This window comes from Pongo abelii, chromosome 5 (assembly GCF_028885655.2).
Source record: "Pongo abelii isolate AG06213 chromosome 5, NHGRI_mPonAbe1-v2.0_pri, whole genome shotgun sequence".
Taxonomy (NCBI): domain Eukaryota; kingdom Metazoa; phylum Chordata; class Mammalia; order Primates; family Hominidae; genus Pongo; species Pongo abelii.
This window is the reverse complement of record NC_071990.2, coordinates 70,450,769-70,471,188: the sequence shown is the minus strand read 5'-3', so window position 1 is coordinate 70,471,188 and position 20,420 is coordinate 70,450,769. Positions and strand designations below refer to the sequence as shown.

The window sequence follows — 20,420 nt, the reverse complement described above, 5'->3', positions numbered from 1 at the left end:
ACTTTCATTCCATTTTATGTGAGGCTTTTTTGGGTAATTTAATTGTTAAGAATACATTCTTTGAAGGCAATAATAGTGACATTATTGTTTCTTACTATAAGAACTTTAGTTTCTTAAATATATAAATCGATTTATGGTTTTTCCATTTTAACTCATGTGAAACACAAAAATATTTTAATTTTATAAGATTTTATCTACTAATGTCCACAAACAGACATTAAACTTAAAACATTTCTGTACCTTTTAAACAAACTTATTTCTCTCTGGCTAATAAATGAATGTTCAAGTCCAAGAAAAAACTTCAAGTCATATGAATGTTGTAGAATTTATACATATACGATTAATTACTGACATGTTCTACTTTTCCCAACACTGAATTATATGAAATCTGAAAGAGGAAAATCACAACTTACTTAGATTTGATGACGATAACATCAAATGTTTCCAAAATCAGTAAATAATAATACTGAACTAATAATATTTCATATTACATCTTAATAGCTATTTCTATACTAAGAAATTTATTGCTGCCTACTAACAATTCTGAATTTTCTAGAAAAAATAAAATAGGTTCTTTTGACTATTGAGAAGTAAATATTTGTATATGTTCTTTCCATTTAAAAAAAGTATGACTTAATGACTAACCTCAGATTCTTGGTATACCAAACTGCAATTAAGGAAATACAGTGATGACATAATCTTGTATAACAGTCATACAATCTCATAAAAACAGCTGGACAACTTTGTAACTAAGTCACCTATCCTTATATAGGAAAATTCCTATCTGCACAATGAAGGAATGCCCCAAATGAAAACCCAAGGGATGCATAAATAGGCATTCTCTAGAGCTTAATGGAACTGTAAAGTAATCCTTCTAAAACACTCAGCAAGTAGATGCTTCGATATCAGAGTTCTGAACAAGTTTTCAGCCTCTGAATTTGTTTTGAGAACTTGGAGAGGACTCAAAGAAGAACTATGTGTTACAAAATAGTCCCTTAAGAGGGAAGGAATGAAAACATTGAAAATTAGCCTTGTACGTGATGCTTAAGGAAGTTTAGCCTTTATAAGGGGTGAAATTTGAGTCATGCAGTCTAAGCTTGAACAATAGAAGGCAATACATCTCAGTTGCCTTCTATGAAGGCAAAGCAAGGGGAAAGTGTAGCTTTTCCTTGCACTTGTGTATCTTTCTAGCAGGTACCAGGAAGGAAAGACTAGATCCACATTCTTTTACCAATGTAAGCTCAGAACCTAGCAAAGTGCTTGGCCCATGGTGACACTAAACAAATGCTTGCTGAGTAAAAGGATAAGCTCTAGACTAGACTGCATTCATTTCAGTGACTTACTGAATGCTACCTCTTATTCACCCTTTAGCAAAACAGAAACATTTTAGGAACTTCTGTGAAAATTATACAGTAAACTACAGCTTGTATTTGTAACTGCACAAGTTTTAAGTTAAACAAAACACAAAATCTTAACATGATAATTCCTAGTGCTACAGAAGATATTGGAAAATATGCAGAATACATGGAGAAAACAATGATTGAACATAATTGGTAGTATATATCAAGATCCCTAAATATGAACAGGTAATTTTATTTCTAAAATTCAATTGTATGAAAATAATCCTAAATACGGAAAAAAACAACTTTCTTGTATGTTGTAGTGTTATTTATAATGATAAAAATCGGCCGGGCGCAGTGGCTCATGCCTGTAATCCCAGCACTTTGGGGGGCTGAGGTGGGTGGATCACCTGAGGTCAGGAGTTTGAGACCAGCCTGGCTGACATGGTGAAACCCCGTCTCTACTAAAAATACAAAAATTAGCCAGGAGTGGTGGCACACACCTGTAATCCCAGCTACTCAGGAGGCTGAGGCAGGAGAATCGCTTGAAACCGGGAGGCGGAGGTTGCAGTGAGCCGAGATGGCACCACTGCACTCCAGCCTGGGCAACAGAGCAAGACTCCGTCTCAAAAAAAAAATAATAATAATAAGAAGAAGAAGAATAATCTGAAGATAGTGTAAAGGTCCATGTAGAAAAGGTAGTCCATGGGATAAATCATTCAACAATAGAAAAGACAAGGTAAACATCATGCTACAACACATATAACAGTTTTGTCCATATTTTGGATTATTTTCAAGGGAACTGTTAAAATCCAGAGTTCAAATATTTCTGAAAAACATTATACATCTTCCAAATTTGTAGTTTGGGTTTCCTACTTGCTAAAGATTATTATGTTTGTAAATCCATAAACATAAATTAGAATAGCTCCTACCAGCTACCTCTCATTTTCACATAAAGCTATGAAACTAAATTATCTTTACTTTCATGAAGTAGACACCAATTGAATGAGAGAGATACAGAGACACAGATAAAGAAGACTCCCCTTTACTAGAGATTTATTTGTAACAAATACTAAGGGGATCATATATGTCATTTATGTCACTGTGTCTAGCTATATTATGTAATCTCATAAATCGTATTAAATTTAATCTGTGTTATTTTTTCAAATGTAGCCTCATTTCCCCTCATTCTTAGACACTGCTTCAATTGCAAAAGCCACCAGCTTACAGAAATCATCCTAATTCAGAGAGGCTATAGATATGGAACACATATGCTCACTCCTCCCTCCCTCTTTTTTTTAATGGGTCATAGCACTTTAATCTCTAAACCCACTATGGCCTCAGAATCCTTCTCAACATAGCATTCCAGACAGCCAGTAGCTATCAAGAGCCTAAGAGATAAGGCTCTTTACCATACTTGAATTAAACAATGAATCAGAAAATTCACTTCCTTGGTACATTTGAAATCAATTTCTTCATCGGCCAGTCAAGCTGAGTGTGTTGTTCCTTCAGAACCAACAGCATGTAGAAATTCAACATTCATCTAAAATATTCAATACTGAGACATTTTATTTGAATTTTCTATTGAAGCAACTAATGGAAGCTAGATAGAGACTACATTATGCCAAGAAAATAAGGTACTCCATAGTATGTGTGTTTGTGTGTGTTTTTATCTGTTTTTACTCAATATTTTACCAATTTCCCCTGATAACTGCCAAAACACAATTTTAAAATAATCAAAATATAATCTTCTTTGCTATAGCTCTCAATATGTATAAAAATAATGAATTATCTATTTTAAATAACTAGGGATACTTGTAGATATAAGAAGCCAAGAAAATTTCCTCTAAACAAATAACTCTAGAGAACTAGGTAGCATGCCACCCAGAATCTTCTAAAGCCCCCAAATTTGCTATCCCATAAATACTGAAGAAACGGACATGAATTTAAAGCCAACAAAACACATAAAGCCCCTCAAATATCCCCTGAGCCTGTGCCACCTCTAAGTGTACAATGATGTTGTAAGGAACATGGCTGTGCTTTGGTCAAGGATAGGCTGAGGTAAACATCCAGAGTGACTCAGTGAGTTTAGAGCACAGGCTTATAACTCCGCTTGTTATCAAAACCATGTAGCCATAACATGGGAAGGCCATCCCTTAGCCCTACGCCACTATTGTCTGTGAAAGTTATAATTGCCCTGCTGACACTGTACAAGTGCACTTGTGCCCAGAGAAACAGAGAATCAAAGGTGTCCATCTTTGCGGATGAACAGCGGGGAGCCAGGACATGGCTCAGCTCACTCATGCACAGAGAGAGAAACAGTTAAGCTGCTGACCCTGAAGGGAGAGCTGTCCACGTAGCTGTGTGTGGGAGCCACCAGATGAAGCAGCCAAGACAAGGCGAACAGTGGGAGAGATCTAGTGTGTGTCAGCTGCTGATGAGAGAGCTGCTGAATAAAGCTACCTTTCACCTGCCTATAGCCCTCCAAGTGTTCTTTTAGCTCTCTGCTCACCCACCTACTCCCTTCAGACCTCAGCATGAGCTGGAACTTGACCCCAGCATAACATTTGGCATAGTCATGGACCTGACAATTGGCGTAGTTGGCAGGATAAGGTGAGTGGGTCTTTGGCCCCTGAAGGCTCCCGGGTTGACCATGTGGCTGCAGCATGGGCTGTGGTACCTGGTGTCAGCGGTGCTGCTTGGATGGGCCCCAATGGAAACGTGGGAGGCAGTGGATAGGTCTCCTGTGAGTGTGGAGAAAGCACCGAGGTGGCTGGAAGCACGCAGCACCAAGAAGGAACGCACCTGCACCAGCAGAGTTGGATGGGCATTTCTGACTGCACTGTGTGAAATACATGCTCAGTGCCACAGGTAAGGGACCTCCCAGCACAAGCCGTGTGCCTAGGGACCCAAGTGCACAGCTTGAAGCAGAACTGGGGGTGAGGGACTTTCAGGTGCAAGCAGGGCACTTGGAGGCCCAGATAAACAGCCTGGAACAGGAGTTAGCAACAGCTGTTAGTGTGACCTTGAGCCTGTCCTCCAGGCTGGACAGTCCCATTTGGTCTGATCCCGAGGAGGAGGGGGCTCCACCACTGTGGGCTCACCCTATGATCTGTCAAAAAGTACAACATGACCATCTGATGGGAACCCAGTGGAGAGCCCTGGAACCCCCCACAGCAGTGGAACACACCTCTTATAGTGCTTATACACCCACTGAGTTGTGAGAATTAGGTAACAGTGTCAGCAGCACCCAGTGCCCCTCCCTGCCTGGCTACTCTGTCTTTGGGACAAGGGGGCTGGCAGCATTTCTTGCTCCACCTCCGAGATGGAAAAGCTGGCTTTTATCACAACTCACCCCTCCCTTTGTCAGTGGCTGTATCTGTGCCGATGGTTGGCACAAGGGCATGGTGAACACACATTAATCGAACGGCTGATGGCAGCCATACGGACTGTTTGGAATGATGCTGGAGAGATACTAGAAACTGTGAGTAAATGGCGATCATATACTTATTTTGTGCAAATACTCTGGAAGATGGGTATAGAGCAGACCATTTGATCTGAATACCTGGGGGCCAGATGATGAATGCTTTCTCTCCCACATGAGGGATCTTGTGCTGGGCTCAGTGCCCCCAAGTGATTTTGGCTCTCTAGCTGATGTTCTCACCCCATATGTGGGGCACTGCCTACATGAAGTGACTACTGCTGTGGCAGCCCTCAGGGAGGCAGAAGGCCGTCAGTTTGCCTTGATGGGAAGTTGACAGTGGGCTTTCACAGTGTTGCTGCGGGGCTATATACATAGCTGCACCATGTGTCATGATCTTATTAATGATGTTATGTTAACCTCTGATTCTCTTGCAGATTTAGAAGTGGCAATGCTCCCCTTGCCTAGGATTGGGATGATGCTGCTGAGACAGTCTTTCTGGTAGCCAAGCAGGCTAATTAGCAGGCATAAGCCCTACAGGTAGTTGACAAGAGGTGCCCATTTAAGTTAGATGTGCATGTGACCACAGATAGTTTCAGTTAGGGCCTATGGCAGTGCACGGAGCACCTGAGAATATCAGTAGGCTTTTGGCCCCAGCTATGGAAGGGAGCTGAGCTCTGGTATTCCTTGATAGAAAAGCAGTTAGTAATAGCAGGATGGGTGCATTCATGGATAACAACCCCCCGGACTGGGAAGCAGTTAGTAAGTGCTTATGCTGCCCTTCAGGCTCATAAAAGCATGGCAGAATGGGATACAGTCATCATGCACAATGTACCCAAAAGTGTGGTAGGTACACTCATGGGTGACAACCCCCTGGATAGGGAAGGTGCAGACATCCACTTTAGCGAAGTGGGGCCCCTACTTGCAGCAGTGAAGTATGCTGAGTACAAGTTCCTTAGCATAGATTTACAAGAGGTCTTAAAGCCTATAGGCCTAACGCAAGATAAGGCCATGGAGCCTGAGGCACCCCCACCACTCCTGATGGGGCATGGTGTACAGATAGGTCTAGCCAGAGGACTGCTGCTGCCTTGATTGCTGCTGCAGTCCAGCCTAACACTGACAACATCTGGTTTAAAACCAGGTGTAGATAAAGTAGTTAATAAGTTGAACTCAAGGCAGTGTAGATAGTGATCACCAAAGAGGTGACACTTGTGGTAATCTGAACCGATGCTGGGCAGTTTATCAAGGCTAAACCTTGTGGTTCATTACCTGAAAGTTATAGAATTAGCTAGTTAGTCACTGACCCATGTAGGGCCAGGCCATGTGGCCAGATCTATGAGAGGAAGGATGACCTTCTCCAACCAGGTACGGGGATGAACAGTAATCTGTTATTGCCTGCCCCAACACCCCTAAAAGTAGGGAAACAATAACAAAAAAACCTGGTGTTGGCCATGGACCCTCCAAGCCCCTCACTGTAGATGGTTGGCTATTGTGGCCCCCTGGGGGGAGAGTCCGCAGTATAATTTACAAGTTACTCCTTGGAAATTTAAAGTGTGGCCTCCACAATTAACCGTTGGTAGGGGAATGGCTGGGGAAGGGACCCTCCTCCAGGGAACATATATGCTGTCTGTGTGGCCTCTCATAAGCTTCCCTATAACTTTAGCACGGGTACAGGACCCAAAAGAACCATGGGCAACTGATAAGGTGTGATACTATTGCCCAGGGCAGAAGCTCTTGGTTACTGCATTGTTATCCAGAGATAAAAGGTGACTTGTATTTTGCCTGAGACTCACGATTTACCCTTGTTAGTACCTGTGTTGTGGACCTGACAGATGTCTATCTGGAAGGCCCCTGCAAAAGCGGTCTTTGGGAGTTTTACATTAAGCAAGGCTCAAGGCATTGAATACGCCTAACAGGTATCAGACCAACATACTCATTAGGTCTCTCCTCTCATGAACCTCACCTGGGATATGCCAGAACAATAAAAGGAAGCTCAGGCACAGAAAGCATCCCCATTTTCCATATAAAATAGTATCTGCCTTTTCCCATGCTGACTCTGCAAAGCAGCTTATTTACAAATATATAAATAGCTGCAACTTTATTTCAGTCTCATTGAAAAATCAAAATGGCATCATGCAAGAGAAGCATCCTAGCATACTTGGCTCAACAAGTGAAATGTAAGTGGAAATGAGCCAAGCTACTTGATACTCACTGGGCAGCTCAACCAGATACCCCCGGTTTCTTATAGTGGAGGTACCAGATTCTGCTCCACAGAACCAGAGAATTCACTTACATTCATTACCCATGGATTGGGCAGTGATTTAGAACCAAAATTCAGAAAACAAATTCCAAGTCTTGCCTAATATTTATAATCACATAAATTCAAAAAGAAATAGCATTGTCTAAATGTGGCAGCAAGTTTTCCAATGTAGCTACGTAAAATCAGCTAAGTCTTCTCACATGTAGTCCAGTGAATTTTAAAAGGTTTCACTCCTTTTGACAAAATCCTTTTGCCATCTGGCCAGAATTACAGGGGTTTAAATCCGAAAGAAGGTGGAGAGAGAAAATGCATCTTAATTTTTAAACAGAATGTATTGCCTTTCTTAAATTTATTAATTAAAGTTATCTACTACTAGTTAAGAAACATCTAAATATATACATGTGAGAAATATTGCACCTCTCATCTTTTCTTTATGGCATATGCATACCTAAGCATGGAACTGCTGTGCCCTGAGAGTTTAATGCCTGCTTATGAGACCACCCGAACAGCGGCCGCTGTAGCACAGGTCCATACAGTTACATCTGCTGAAGTGTCCCACCTAACAATCATCCATTATATCCCCTGATTTGAAATTCCTTCCTTCCTTAATATTCTTGTTTCTTACCAAGTATTGAGCAGTTTACTTTTAAGGAACCATTTCAGTCATTAAATGAAAATTACCAAAAGTATCACAAAATAGGTTTAAAAGAAACTTTTCTCAGGGAAAAAGTGTAGGTTATGAACCTCATTTACACAAACGTCTGAGCAAGGGCAATGAGATGATTAATGCTATTTCCCTTTAAGAATTCAAATTTTGAGATTCTCCACAATCTTGTCTGTCTTAAATATTAGGCTACTGCCCAGGAAGTGAAAACATACATATTTTCACACAAAAACATTTGTGTTGCATATTAAGCCAAGTAGAATTTTGATGGGTTTTTATTGCAGTATATTCATACATGCGAATATTCATCTTGGACTCCAGGAATAATTATCCTGACCATATGTGCTACCTGCCTGCCTGATAACTCAGCTTTCTGAATTACTATGAAGTCATCCTTTAATTATTGCCAACTATATGGGAAATCATTGTTGCCCTGTATGGTTGCTGACCAATTGTCACTATTTGAATGGAAAGTGATTTTTTTTTTTTAAACTCTAAGTGTATCTGTAGAAAAAAGAAAGAAAAAAGTAAGGGAAAACTTTGGTAAATCTATTTTAAAATTAAATGAGTATCAAGAACAAAAATAAAAGCACAAAACAGCTTTTTATTTACTATGTACTCTATACAATAGATAAGATGAACACCTAAGACCTAAATTCTTTTATTTTAACTTAAGAAGCATAGAAAATCTAAAAAATTTATACAATAAATATCAGTCTTTTGACTCTGAATCTATATAGTGCCTTATGTTTTAACCTTTACATTGAAAAACCTAATATTGGTTATGTCTACTTTAAACATAAACGATATTTCTTCAGAAATGGATTTAATTACTATTCTCTAATGATCGTGCCTTTTTCTGTACATATAAATGGTATTTACACTGTAAAGCCAAGATTAGATTGCAATGATTTTTATAAACAACAAATACATTAACAACATATTTACCACTGCATTCCAGTGAGGGTGATGCTATTGAGAAACTTTATTTTTAAAACAAATTATTTGAAATCTCTTTAGAAAATGATTTATGGAGTATTATTAAACATAAAGAAAATAATTTTTACTTACATAGTGTCTCTAATAAGAAGTGCACTTCCCAACTTGAAACAGGTTTTATCACTTTCACAAAATGCACGTCTTAGAGAAAAGCTGTCTCCTAGATCAAAACCTGTAAAATGTAACAAATGATTCAATTTAATAAACTAATAGAAATGTTAATTTCTAAACAGAATTTTGTGTTGCCCTTATCTATTAATTGATCCACTTCAAACGAAATCTTGCTGCTTGGGATCAGCAAAATTTCTTGATTTTATTTTTCTCCTTTTAGGGTAAAAGAGAATGAAATTCACTTTGCATATAGAATGTGTAGCCATTTTTCTAGAAAAAAAAAATCATGAATATATTTCAAAAACACTCAATTTTAATTTCCTTTGACCTAGGAATTATCTAAAGTAAAAATTAGAGTAACTCATTGCAGCAGCTCTGATGTCTAAAGTAAGAAAATTAGATTAAAAATAGTACAGCCATTCAGTTTAAATCTAAGCAGTCTTTTACAAAATTATGCTTTAAAGAAATGTGTATTGATGACAGGAAATGCGTACACATGAAATGTAATATAAGAATTATAACTGTGTGTGTGTCACATGCTCATTAGCATTTATGTGGGAGAGAGAGAAGAGGAGGAGGAGGAAAAGAAGGAGAAAGAAAGATAAGAAAGATTACCAAAAGGAAAGATAACAAGGATTACCAAAATGGTAATCTTGTCTTTATCTGGGTGATGACATCTTCCTTCTCACAAATTTTTTTTCTTCTTCCAAAATTTCTACAATGGACACAACTATTATAATTTTAAATAACTTTTTTTTTCTCCAAGAGGTTGAGGTATTGTTGATCACAGATTAAACATATAGAACCCTGCTCAGAATTTTTTCTATATCATCTACCTTAAATTTTTATGGGTCGGGCATGGTGGCTCATGCCTGCAACCCCAGCGCTGTGGGAGGCCAAGGCAGATGGATCACTTGAGGCCAGGAGTTCGAGACCAGCCTGGCCAACATGGTAAAACCCCATCTCTACCAAAAATACAAAAATTAACCATGTGCCTGTAGTCCCAGCTACTTGGGAGGCTGAGGCAGGAGAATTGCTTGAACCCAGGAGGCAGAGGTTGCAGCAAGCTGAGATCACACCACTGCACTCCGGCCTTAGTGACAGAGTGAGACTCTGTCTCAAAAAAAAAAAAATTAAAAAGAATTCTTAAAATTTTTACATTAATGCTATGATCTTAAATTGCAGTATCAAAGATTCACCTATAGTGTATTCCATATCTAGCATTTGGTGATAATTTTACATAAAATATTACTTTGCAAAGGATTATATTGCCTACCTGAAACTTCAAGTTTGTTTATGTTGTCATATGTCAGCTGATGTCCCTCTTTTCTCAGGATAGGGCATGACTCTTCTATTTAAAAAGAAAAAAAGCATAGAAGATTTGCATTATGTTTTCTATCAAATTCTTCAAATGAATTTTAATTACACTACAATCAGAAACTTAAGATAAAATGCAAATAAATTAAACCATTTATTAAATTTCTGCAAAATGAGGATAAGAACATTACCTACCTCAGTGTTTTTGTGAGGGTTACATATGGTTACTTGTGTAGAGTGCTAAGAACACTGCTTGGTTCACAGTGAATACTTGTTAATGTTAGCCATTATTATTATAACTATTATTTGAACACTTTATGTATCCTTGACATTTGGAAATAAGCTAGTTTTAACATCATCAAACTTTCATATTCAAAGTACAATAGTAAAACAAGTGAACTACTACTATATTTTATCACAACTTTAATTCAAGTTTTGGTGTTGGGTGTTATTAAACTTTAAAAACTAAAGAGAACATGTATGGAAGTTACTAAAATAAAATTTAAAAAGCAAAGATCTCTACCATACAAAAGTGGCCTATAATTTTAAAAAAAGAAATAAAATCATTGAGAAAGTTTACTTATGTGCTACAGCACTTAGTGATATTCAGATAAATAAAAGATAGTCTCAACTCAGCGAATGTACACGTTTAATACTACCACTACACACTAATACAGTAATGGATATGCACACACCAATTTTTCAGCATCTTAGGACATGTTTAAATTGCATCAGGCTGATTCAGTTAATTCAGACAAAATTACAGCCAATTTTTGAATTGTGCCAAGATAACTGTACAACTGGACAGTTAAGACCATTAGTTTAACATTTTAAACTAAATTGATTAAATATTTTGGCATCATGCAATCACAACTTTAATTCTCTACGTCTAAAATTGATGTTTGGGTTTAATAACTTAGAAGATTTTAATATAGAGAGGAGATAAACTACTTAAAACCAAATTGAAATTGCCGATTCACCAGTTCCCCCTTCATTTAACAAATATATCACAGACCTCAGGCATGGCGACAGGGTATCATCTTAATATATTTAACCAGAAAATAAATCAGATTCTAAATAATGCTACCACTTAATCAAATTTAAAAATAAGAAGCAAATATACTGCAAAAAACATTTTGAACACAATTTGTAAAGTAAGTGAAATTATAGTACTGAGAACTTTTAGATATTACTTAGCTAATATGGAAAATTGCTATCTCAGAGATCTTAATACAGTTGCAGGCTCTAAATAATAGTAAAATTATTAGAGATTTTGTAAACATTACCAATTAATGATTCGGATTAATAGTCACTTTTATAAAACCCAAGCACTTCATTCAAGATCTGAACACTAAAATCTACAAAACATGCCTGAGAGAAATTAAAGACCTAAATAACTGAAGGGATAAACAAAATGCTTAGAATGCAAGACTTAAAATTGTTAAGATGTTAGTTCTTGGTTTTATCCCTAGATTCAGAGCAATGCCAGTTAAAATCCCAACAGTATGGTGTGTGTGTGTGTGTGTGTGTGTGTGTGTAAAACTGACAAGCTGATTCTCAAATTTATATGAAACTACAGAAAACAAGCTAAAATAGTAAAAGGCAAAATTAAAGAAGAATAAGCTAGAGAGCTTTAAACTATCAGATATAAATTTTTTTATACTGTGGGGTTGGTACACATACAGAAAAACACAAACATAACCCAAAACGTATGGTCTCCTTATTTACCACAGAAAGGCCACTTGATTCAGTGGGAAATGGATGGTCATTTTACTAAACGGTACTGGGTCAATAGAATATCCATACAGAAAAACACTAAATGTTGAACCTTACTTCACACCATGCACAAAAACTAACTAAAGATAATCATAGAAATAAATATGAAAGGTAAAACAGTAAAGCATCTACAAGACAACAGTCTTCATAAACTTGGGATAGCAAAGATGTCTTGAAAAGAACACAGAAACCATTAATCACAAAAGAAAAGATTGCTAAGTTGAACTTCATTAAAATTAACATCTTTACTCAAAAGACAACACTAAAAGAATAAAAAGTCAAGCCATAAATTAGAAGTTACCTCCAGTCCAAATATGCAATAAAGTATCATTTCTAGAATATACAATGAACTCTCACAAATCAATAACAAAAAAAATTGAAAATCTTATTCTAAAAATGTGCAAAAAGATTTAAACACTTCAAAAAAGAGAATATCCAAATGTTCAACCCACATATGAGAAGGTGCTCAACATCATTAGTTATCAGGGAAATGCAAAGTGAAACCACAGTGAGATATCACTAAATGGCTAAAATTAAAGTACTAAGATGCCAAGTGTTGATGAGGATATGGAGCAACAAAAACTATTCTACATTGCTTGTAGGAGTGGAAATTAGTATATTTCAGAAAACTGTTTGGCAGTATTTACTAAAGCTAAATATATATGAACTGTATGACTTGAAAATTCAATGAAGCAAGAGAAAGGAGTGCCAAAAAATGGGTGTAATGGCCCTTTTAGGCAAGAATATTCATGGCAGCCAAACGTTGATGAGGATGTGGAGCAACAAAACCTCTTCTACACTGCTTATGAGAATGGAAATTAGTACACTTTAGAAAACTGTTTGGCAGTATTTACTAAAGCTAAATATATATGAACCGTATGACTTGAAAATTCAATGAACCAAGAGAAAGGAGTGCCAAAAAATGAGTGTAGATGGCCCTTTTAGACAAGAATATTAATGGCAGCATTACACATAATAGTCTAAAACCAGAAACAACCAAAATGTTTATCAACAAGAAGGAGCAAGATAATTAAATTGTGGCATATACAATGAAAAACTGTATAGCAATAAAAAAGAATAAACGATTGGTACATGCAACAACTGGATAAATCTCACAGATATAATATTAAATAGAAAAATGCCATTCACCCAAAAAATATTAACGAGACAGCCAAGTGGGAGAGGGTCCCTGGAGACACTCCAACCAGCCCGCCCACTGAGGTGGAGCCTTGGGAAGCTCACACTCTTTGCAGTGGGGAGGAGCCTGGCCCTTCCTCTTCCTGTGTGGAACCTGGGATTTGAACAGTCTGGCAGGAAGTGCTCTAGCAGGGACTCTGGCCTAGAGAGAGTCCCTGTTTCCCCCTTTCCTTCCTTTTCACCCAATAAAACCCTGTCTTACTCACCATTCAAATTGTCTGCAAGCCTGAATTTTCATGGCCATGGGACAAAAAACACCATCTTTAGCTGCACTAAGGAAAAGTCCTGCAACATTTTTGGTGTGCAATGTGGGGGCTCAAGAAGTGGTGAGTGAAATGAGAACACAAAACTTCTCACTGTGGCTTTCTAAGCCTTTTCATCCTTGGACTTCTGAGCTTATGGGAAACCACACCACCACCCGCTGTTGCTCCCTGGGGTCAGGAGACTTTTCATGGCCTTTTTCTTCCTTTTTCAGGACAGACTGATGAGCAGCAGCTCCAAGCCGATCCCCACACCCTGTGCAGGGCTAGGATGCATGGCTCAAAGGTCCCCCACAGCCAGCTGACTGGTTCCCAGCCACAGACTGCTGCCACAGCCTTCCTCTTCCCTGGCTAACGGGTTTAACTCTTTTGGACAGTAATTAAGCTTAATCTTTTCTCCCTGGTGGAGGAATCAGTTGCATAAGAATAAGAGGTTCTTCCTCAAGCATTAAAAAAATTTTTTTCTTTCCTCCTCTCCACTCCATCAGCAGTTAAGCCTTAAAGATATTTTCCCCCTTTGCTAGGCCAGATCCCCCAACAATCACTGTTTATTTTTTCTGTAAAGCTTAATTGTGAAACAGGATTTGTGGGGCTGGTCTTGGGCTGTGGCCAATCTGGTGTGCTTTGCATGTCTGTATGGTTTGTGCTGCAAGCCTAATCTTGTTTTACATCCTGGGGGCATGGCCTGTAACTGCTTGGCAAGGCTTTGTTTAGCAATCCTGCCTTAGGGAATAAGTTTCTTTCTGGTTTGATATCTGTATGTTTTCCCAGGCCTGTCCTTTAAAGGGCCCCACCCAGCGACTGGGTTTTCTTCTGCATGTCTGTGTACTGTGTGTAATGCCTGTCAAAAGAGCTCTAATTAATTTGGCCTAAAGAAAGACAAGTGCTTAGATCAAATATTTTTTAAAGGGAATATAAAATCTGTAGTACCTTTTAGTTCACATGACTTTAATCTTTGAGAAATTAAAAAAAGCCTTAGAGATTATTGGTAAACTGCAGATCCGATGCAAGGTTTGCTAAGTGTTTTAAGGTTACAAACTGTTTTTTGGGTTTTGAGAACTATTTGACTTGCTGGCTTCACAACTATTAAGGCCTGGGGACATATGGAATAACCACGCCCTTAATTAATAAAGCAAATCTTGGCTGCAGTTAGCACACAAAGCAACTTACCAAGTTTTATCTTAAAGATGCTAGGAATTACTATTGTAACACATAATTGAAACTACTGTCGATGAAAAGAGTCAAATTCCATAAAATATTTTCAGAGATTTATTCCGAGCCAAATATGAGTGACCGTGGTCTGTGACACAGCCCTCAGGAGGTCCTGAGAACATGTGCCCAAGGTGGTAGGGGTACAGCTTGGTTTTATATATTTTTAGAGAGGCATGAGACATCAATCAAATACATTTAAGAAATACATTGGTTTGGTTCAGAAAGGTGGGACAACTTAAAGTGGGGTGGGCGGTGCTTCCAGACTATAGGTAAATTTAAACATTTTCTGGTTGACTATTGGTTGAGTTTATCCGAACACCTGGGATCAACGGAAAGGAATGTTCGGGCTAAGATAAAGGATTGTGGAGACCAAGTTTTACTGTGCAGAGGAATCTCTCAGATAGCAGAGTTGTAAAATGTTTATCAGACCTAAAAGGGTACCTGGCTGTTAGTTGATTATCTCTTGGATCTGGAAACAAAGGAAAGAAAACAAAGGAGAAAGAAGATTTTCTATAGAATGTGGACTTTTCCCACAAGAGATTTTGCAGGGCAATTTCAAGGTATGGCAAGGAAATATACTTTGGGGTAAAACATTGTAATTTTCTTCCTTGTTATGCCACAGTCAGATTGGAAAGTAAGTCACAATATACAGGGTTAAATAAAACCCATCTGATGAGAATTTATGGTTTGTAGGGCATGATTCCCCAGACTCCTTAGAAAGGAATCTGGGCAAGATAAAAATCAGAGCTTAGTCCTCAGTTGCTATTTTAAGTTACTGTAAACCATTAGGGAGATAACCAAACTTTTTTGTCAATTGTGTTTCTAACTGTAATTACCCTGGACATTTTGCTATTCACAGACAATTGTTGTCTTGTTTTAATCCTTTTCAAAAGATGGTTTCTAATAAGCTATAGAACTGTAACAGGTGCTCTGAAATATAAGTTTATGATAGCTTTGGAAATTGTAACCTTTGGAATAAAGGAAAATAGTACAGGACTCATGAAGAGCTGAAACATTCATGAATATCAAGCAAAACAAGAGTTAACTAAATGGACTGAACTCAGAAAGCTGAAGCAACTTTTTTGACTTTTGGTTGGAATATTGCTGATCCTTGTTTGGGTTTTCACAGTCGAGGAAATTTATTTTGAACTATTTATGGCCTTTAATAATTGAGTAAGGTATATTCCTATGAACAAAATTTGGAGCATGTTTGTTTCTCTCTGCCTGGTTCCTATAGAATTTGGAAACTCTCAGTGAGTATCCTCAACTTATGGTAATATAGCCGTTTGCATCAGTGGAATAAGAATCCATTTTTCTTTTGTGGCAGGACACAATTGGAGAAAGTGGTTGTTTTACCAAGGCTTTGACTGGAAGGGTATGCTTCCCTTTAAGGAGTCAATCTCAACTTGCAGGGATGATAGAAGCCCAGTTGCCTCATACCCTTGTCTACACAGTTGCTGTACAGAGTTCCTGACCTGTGGTCAGTAAAGAATGTCACTTTCAAACAGATCTAGGAGCTCCAAGTTTATTATGGGACCTTAAGAGGAGAGGATCACTCAACTTACAGGTATTTGAGGATAAACCCATGGCTGCGCTCAGCTTTAAAAGGTCTTATCTGAGATTCCTTGGGGAACAGAGTTCCATCAAAGCCAATCCAAAAAACCTATGTAAAAATAATTATGCTTGCTGTATTTTTGCAAATAATCAGGCCAAGTATAAAAGTAAAGTATTTTGCAAGCCACTCAGCCCTATGATGATTTGTTTTTTTAACAAAAATGAGGACCAGAGGGAGAGAAATCATGTTTCAAATGTATCATATATTTGTCATTAAATTCTAAACTCACTAGTTGTTTTTAAGTTTTTGCTTACATTTTAGGCTAACCCTGCTTGTTCCTGTGAACCAACCAGCAGTCTCCAGCTGCAGCTCAGAAAGAACAAAAGGGATGGGTAATGTAGAAATCTGGATCAATATTCTAGTTCTGAGCAATTATCCTGCAAATCCTGCCAGGCAATTGGGATAAATAGGATACCCATCACTCAGAGGTTTCCTTTTTGGGAAAGTAAGATCAAGAAAGCTAACCAAAGCCAAGTACCATGCACCCAAATCTTAGCAAGCATAACTATAGCTACCAGTTATCTGGGTGTCTCACAAGACATCCTTTCCCCTCCCTTGTTGGAGGAGGACTCAGTTCCACAGTTTTAACTTAGCATTCAGCTTATGATAAGGAGTCCATGCAACCCCCTCAAGGCAAATTTTCATCCCAGACTCAATTCTAAGCTTTGGGTCAAAGCCCTAGGATAGAAAAATGGATCTGAGGGATCCAGAGGCAGACAATAATGGAAGTTAAAAGGTACAGTGCAGGTAAGCATGTGCAGCTGATTCCTGCTGATTAAGCCAACCCCAAGCTTCCTGTTTCATGGATAAAGGCCACATTAATATCCATGGCATAAATGAAGCGTAGGGAACTCCAAAGCTACTGACAGTTGGGGGGATAGAGGCATAGGTGAGAGTGGATAATTCCTATTCTCTAGGTCCTCCCTGTTTCATGGGTGAAAGTCACTTTGGCACTCATGGTGGCAGCTGCCAAGGTCGCTGTGACTTGGGAATGCAAGGATGGAAGAGGGAAAGAGGACATTCTTCCCTCTCTCCCTCATGTACCCCAGGTATCTGCTAGGAAGAGAAGAAAACCAGGCATGCCTGCTCCCCTCATTCTAGATGGGTAGCCATTCATCTTTAGTCTGTACCCCTTTCAAATGCATCCTGAATCCCTGGGACTCCTTTAAAAGGTGCCCTCTTATTTTCCTTTCTTCTCATCTGTCCTCTCTTCACTGATAGGTAATTGTGTCTCTGCACTATGGGACAGTCCCCTCAGATGCATCCTTCAAACTAGAAAGAGTTAATTTCCCAAACCTTAAACTAGTTGGCTTAGGATTGGGCTCAGGGAAAAGGAATCCAGAAGCCCAACATGCTGGCAAAAGGGTAAAATTTTTTTTTTTTTTTTGCTAGTTAGGTGTTTGGCCTCCCTCTCCCTGTGCAAACTGGTAAAAGGCCTTGGAATTTTTGAGCTGTCCTTATCCCTCCCCTTGTTTCATGTTGATACGTGTTTTCTAATAACCAGGTTTGTCTGTTCTTGCCTTCAGGCCATCAAACTCCAAATGGTCATGCAACTGGAGCCTCTGACAATGGCCCCTTCTGCTAGGAACCCTTAGATAGGCCTCTGAGGGAGCTCCGACTTCCGTTTCCCCAAAACAGCACCCCCTGTCAGCAGGAAGAAATTGAGATCAGTCTTCATCCTTATCCTTAATGTAACAGCAATTAGATGTACTTTTTTAGAGGGAGGAATGAGACAGCCAGGTGGGAGTGGGTCTTTGGAGAAACTCCAACCAGCCTGCCCAGTGAGGTTGGAGGGCAGCCTTCCCTGACCACTCTGTGTAATAAATAACCTCTTCTCCGTCACATATATAAAATTACCAAACATAGCTAATAAAATACAGGATTCCCAGTTAAATGTGAATGTCAGATAAATAAAAATATTTTTAGTACAAGTATGTCCCACGCAATATTTGGAACATACTTATACTAAAAAAGTATTTATTGTTTAAATTTCAAATTTAACTGGGCATCCTGTATTTTACCTGGTAAACTTAGTCATACGGCCACACTCTGTGATGCCAGATATGATGGTAGCTTGGACTAGAGATGACACTGAAAATGGAAAACATCTTCAATTTCATGTGAAGGAATTGAGAGATACAAGAACCAACAGGAGATGATAAGGGACTGAATGTGGGGAGGAGGGAGATTAGTTGACTGAAATAAATCCCACTAGAAAAATAAAAGAAAACTTAGCAAGGAGTAAGTTAATCTGTAGTGGGAAAGAGGAGAAATTAGAAATGTTAAATCTGACGTGCCATTAAGAAATTGAAATGATGGAGTTATCAAATAGACAGTTAGGAATGGAATTCAAAAGAGAGGTGAGGGCTGTGAAGTACATTTGGGAGTGACTGACATATAAATCCTATGTAAAACTGTGTCCGGAGTTGGTTCCTTCCAGTGGGTTCTTGGTCTCGCTGACTTCAAGAATGAAGCTGCAGACCTTCGCAGTGAGTGTTACAGCTCTTAAAGATGGTGTGTCTGGAGTTTGTTCCTTCCGATGTGTCCAGGGTTTCTTCCTTCTGGTGGGTTTGTGGTCTCATTGACTTCAAGAATGAAGCCGTGGACCTTCGCGGCAAGTGTTACAGCTCTTAAAGGTGGTGCGGACTCAAAGAGTGAGCAGCAGCGAGATTTATTGTGAAGAGTGAAAGAACAAAGCTTCCACCGTGTGGAAGGGGACCCCAGCGGGTTGCCACTGCTGGCTGGGGTGGCCAGCTTTTATTCCCTTATTTTTCCCCACCCACATCCTGCTGATTGGTCCATTTTACAGAGTGCTGATTGGTCCATTTTACAGAGTACTGATTGGTGTGTTTACAATCCTTTAGACACAGAGCGCTGATTGGTGCATTTTTACAGATAGCTGATTGGTGCATTTACAATCCTTTAGCTAGACACAGAGCACGGATTGGTGCATTTACAGTCCTTTAGCTAGACACAGAGCACTGATTGGTGCGTTTTTACAGAGTGCTGATTGGTGCATTTACAATCCTTTAGCTAGACACAGAGCGCAGATTAGTGCATTTTTACAGAGTGCTGATTGGTGCATTTATCATCCTTTAGCTAGACAGAAAAGTTCTCCAAGTCCCCACTTGACCCAGGAAGTCCAGCTGGCTTCACCTCTCAAAACCACGGGAGAGATGAGATCACATAGTGAGTGAGATAAAAAGAGAACAAGGGCAAGTGGTGTCTCCTGAGAAATTGTAACATATCACTTGCACATTTTTCCCGCTTTGGTTTTCCTATTTCTTCATATCTTCAGAATTATCATACATGAAATTACTATCATTATTACATGTAAAGTCACGATTAAAATCTGTCTAGTCTGATACAAGTTCTATTTAGCAGTCTTCTCCAACATGCGTTAAGAAAAATAATTTTCTTTACAAAAGGTGACAAAGCTCATGGCAGTTCTTTCCTCAAGGTTAGAGTTGGGGAAGATAAAGAGCAACAATATACCATAGATACAGAACTGGCTTGTTTTCTTTTCATAAATGAATCAAAACAAGAGCCTTTAGGCATTTTGCATTTTTTAAAAAAGGCTTCTTAAAAAAGAAAGTCTCTTTGTTTCCTTGTTACTAGCTCCCCTCAGCCCCCCGTACACATCATACTTTGCCAATACATCTGACAAAGGAATATCAAGTATATCAGGTTGGGGAAAAAAACATTAGTTAACAAAAAATAGGTAAAGTAACACTGGACACGAATAAAACAAAAATAATACGGAAGTGTGAATAAACAAGAAAAAATGGGAACACTGCTTTTTTTTTTTTTTGAGCTAGAGTCTCACTGTCGCCCAGGATGGAGTGCAGTGGCGCGATCTCAGCTCACTACAACTCAAGCAATTCCCCTGACTCAGCCTCCTGAGTAGCTGGGATTACAGGCACAAGCCACCACGCTCGGCTAACTTTTTTGTAATTTTAGTATAGATGGGTTTCACCATGTTGGCCAGACTGGTCTCCAACTTCTGACCCTCAGGCAATCCGCCCACCTTGGCCTCCCAAAGTGATGGGATTACAGGTGCTCTCTTTTTTTTTTCCTTTCTTCTCCTCTGTCCTCTCTTCACTGATAGGTAATTGTGTCTTTGTACTAGGGGACAGTCCCCTTAAATGCATCCTTCAAACTAAAAAGAGTTAATTTCCCAAACCTTAAACTAGTTGGCTTAGGATTGGACTCAGGGAGGGAACCCAGAAGCCCAACATGCTGGCAAAA

The 20,420-nt window shown here is 38.8% G+C and overlaps 1 protein-coding gene across 1 annotated transcript in view; it reads right to left on the bottom strand.

The window, feature by feature from the left end:
• Positions 1–20,420, bottom strand: part of COL19A1 (collagen type XIX alpha 1 chain) — a 339,117-nt gene that overhangs the window by 309,893 nt on the left and 8,804 nt on the right. Inside the window, exons 2-3 of the mRNA XM_054557680.2 lie at positions 10,072–10,146; positions 8,757–8,856 (exon numbers count right to left, since the gene is read on the bottom strand). Coding sequence (XP_054413655.2) covers positions 8,757–8,856; positions 10,072–10,146 — 175 coding nt within the window. The remainder of the gene's footprint in view (positions 1–8,756; positions 8,857–10,071; positions 10,147–20,420) is intronic.